At 44.3% G+C, this 2,338-nt stretch overlaps 1 protein-coding gene across 5 annotated transcripts in view; it reads left to right on the top strand.

Annotated features, from left to right (window-relative positions):
• Positions 1-2,338, top strand: part of MAP3K19 (mitogen-activated protein kinase kinase kinase 19) — a 79,996-nt gene that overhangs the window by 63,302 nt on the left and 14,356 nt on the right. For 3 of the 5 annotated variants that reach the window (XM_017536035.2, XM_017536036.2, XM_017536038.2), the window contains one exon: positions 715-1,412. The exons of 1 other annotated variant lie outside the window; for it this stretch is intronic. In XM_017536035.2, coding sequence (XP_017391524.1) covers positions 715-1,412 — 698 coding nt within the window. Of the gene's footprint in view, positions 1-714; positions 1,413-2,338 lie in introns of those variants that run through there. One more of the 5 variants, XM_037741154.1, reaches the window with a different exon arrangement.

Below are 2,338 nucleotides of genomic sequence, written 5' to 3'. Positions count from 1 at the left end.
CCTGTAGTCCCAGCTACTCGGGACGCTGAGGCAGGAGAATTAGCTGATCCTGGGAGTTTGAGGCTGCGGTGATATATGATTGGGGCCACTACACTCCAGCTTGGGTGACAGAGACCTTGTCTCCAAAAAAAAGTAAAAGACAAAGAAAAAAGGCCAGACACGGCGGCACTACAAAAAGTATACACACACATACAAAATTAGCCAAGTGTGGTGGCACACACCTATGATCCTAGCTATTCAGGAGGCTGAGGCAGGAGGATTGCTTGAGCCAGGAGATTGAAGCTGCAGTGAGCTGTGATTATGCCAGTGCACGCCAGCCTGGCAACAGAGTAAGACCCTGTCTAAAAAGAAAAAAAAAAAGAAATCTGTGAGTCAAGTATTCTTACCTCAGCTTTACAGATGAGAAAAACTGAAGTCAAAAGATTACACATTTATCCCAAGTTATGCAGCTGGGGAAAGATGAAGCCAGGATTCTAGCCAATCCAAGCCACTTGACTTTAAGTCAATATGACATCCATTTACCATGTTTCTCATACCCATCTTGGCTCCACTGAAACACTGGATTTGCTTAAATACTTTGCATTTAGGAAGGGCGGTAACAACTTAGAGAAAGACAAGGGTTTAGGAGGAGAAGGGAAAGTCAAGTGTCAGCTGAGACATTTTGTGAAAAAGTTATGTCATTAATTTAATAACAAGATATTGGTTTGCTTTTAGGTATACTGTGGTCTCACTAGCCAAGGACAGCTAATAGCTGTAAAACAGGTGGCTTTGGATACCTCTGATAAATTAGCTACTGAAAAGGAATACCAGAAACTACAGGAAGAACTAGATTTGCTCAAAGCACTGAAACATGTCAACATCGTGGCCTATTTGGGGACATGCTTGCAAGAGAATACTGTGAGCATTTTCATGGAGTTTGTTCCTGGCGGCTCAATCTCTAGCATTATAAACCGTTTTGGGCCATTGCCTGAGATGGTGTTCTGTAAATATACAAAACAAATTCTGCAAGGTGTTGCTTATCTCCATGAGAACTGTGTGGTACATCGTGATATCAAAGGAAATAATGTTATGCTCATGCCAACTGGAATAATAAAGCTGATTGACTTTGGCTGCGCCAAGCGTTTGGCCTGGGCAGGTTTAAATGGCACCCACAGTGACATGCTGAAGTCCATGCATGGGACTCCATATTGGATGGCCCCAGAAGTCATCAATGAGTCTGGCTATGGAAGGAAATCAGATATCTGGAGCATTGGTTGTACTGTGTTTGAGATGGCTACAGGGAAGCCTCCACTGGCTTCCATGGACAGGATGGCCGCCATGTTTTACATTGGAGCGCACCGAGGGTTGATGCCTTCTTTACCAGACCACTTCTCAGAAAACGCAGCAGACTTTGTGCGCATGTGTCTGACCAGGTAAGAAACTAAAAACAAGAGGAGGAGGATAAATTCCCAGAGATTCCAAGTGGCTGACATTTCACCTGAAAGTTATGGCCCATTAAAAGCTCTGTTTTGGGGATGAAATCAAGTAGAGGGTGATTTTGTGCTGAAAGTCATCATAATTAGTCACATTGGGTAATTGTGTGCATTGTTGTATCAGGGTATAGGAGGCAATGCTTCAAGTAGAAAGTGCCTCCATTAAATGTCTTCTCAAGTTCTATCAATACTTGCCCAAAGCAATGGGTTTACAAAGTTTGTTAAAGATGTACTTATTGCCGGGCGCGGTGGCTCAAGCCTGTAATCCCAGCACTTTGGGAGGCCGAGGCGGGTGGATCACGAGGTCAAGAGATCAAGACCATCCTGGTCAACATGGTGAAACCCCGTCTCTATTAAAAAGACAAAAATTCAGCTGGGCGTGGTGGCGCGTGCCTGTAATCCCAGCTACTCAGGAGTCTGAGGCAGGAGAATTGCCTGAACCCAGGAGGCGGAGGTTGCGGTGTGCCGAGATCGTGCCATTGCACTCCAGCCTGGGTAACAAGAGTGAAACCCCGTCTCAAAAAAAAAAAAAAAAGATGTACTTATTTACTAATAAGACATCTTCCTAGGAACTGGCTAGGGTGAAATGACAACTCATTGAATTTAAAGTGAGGGGAAACATTTTGAGCCAATGAAATAAATGTCTAATTGGAGATTTCAAGCATCAAGTGGAGGAGTGTTTGGTGAATCAGAAGAGCCTTAGAAAATTGCCTATATTCCCCTTCCTTATCTTCTCTCATATCTATAAAATTAAATTCTGGCCGGGCACGGTGGCTCAAGTCTGTAATCCCAGCACTTTGGGAGGCTGAGATGGGTGGATCACGAGGTCAAGAGATCGAGACCATCCTGGTCAACATGGTGAAACC

Source organism: Cebus imitator, unplaced genomic scaffold (assembly GCF_001604975.1).
Source record: "Cebus imitator isolate Cc_AM_T3 unplaced genomic scaffold, Cebus_imitator-1.0 Scaffold95, whole genome shotgun sequence".
Lineage (NCBI taxonomy): Eukaryota > Metazoa > Chordata > Mammalia > Primates > Cebidae > Cebus > Cebus imitator.
The sequence above is the reverse complement of the archived record's forward strand: the minus strand, read 5'-3'. Positions and strand labels throughout refer to the sequence as shown.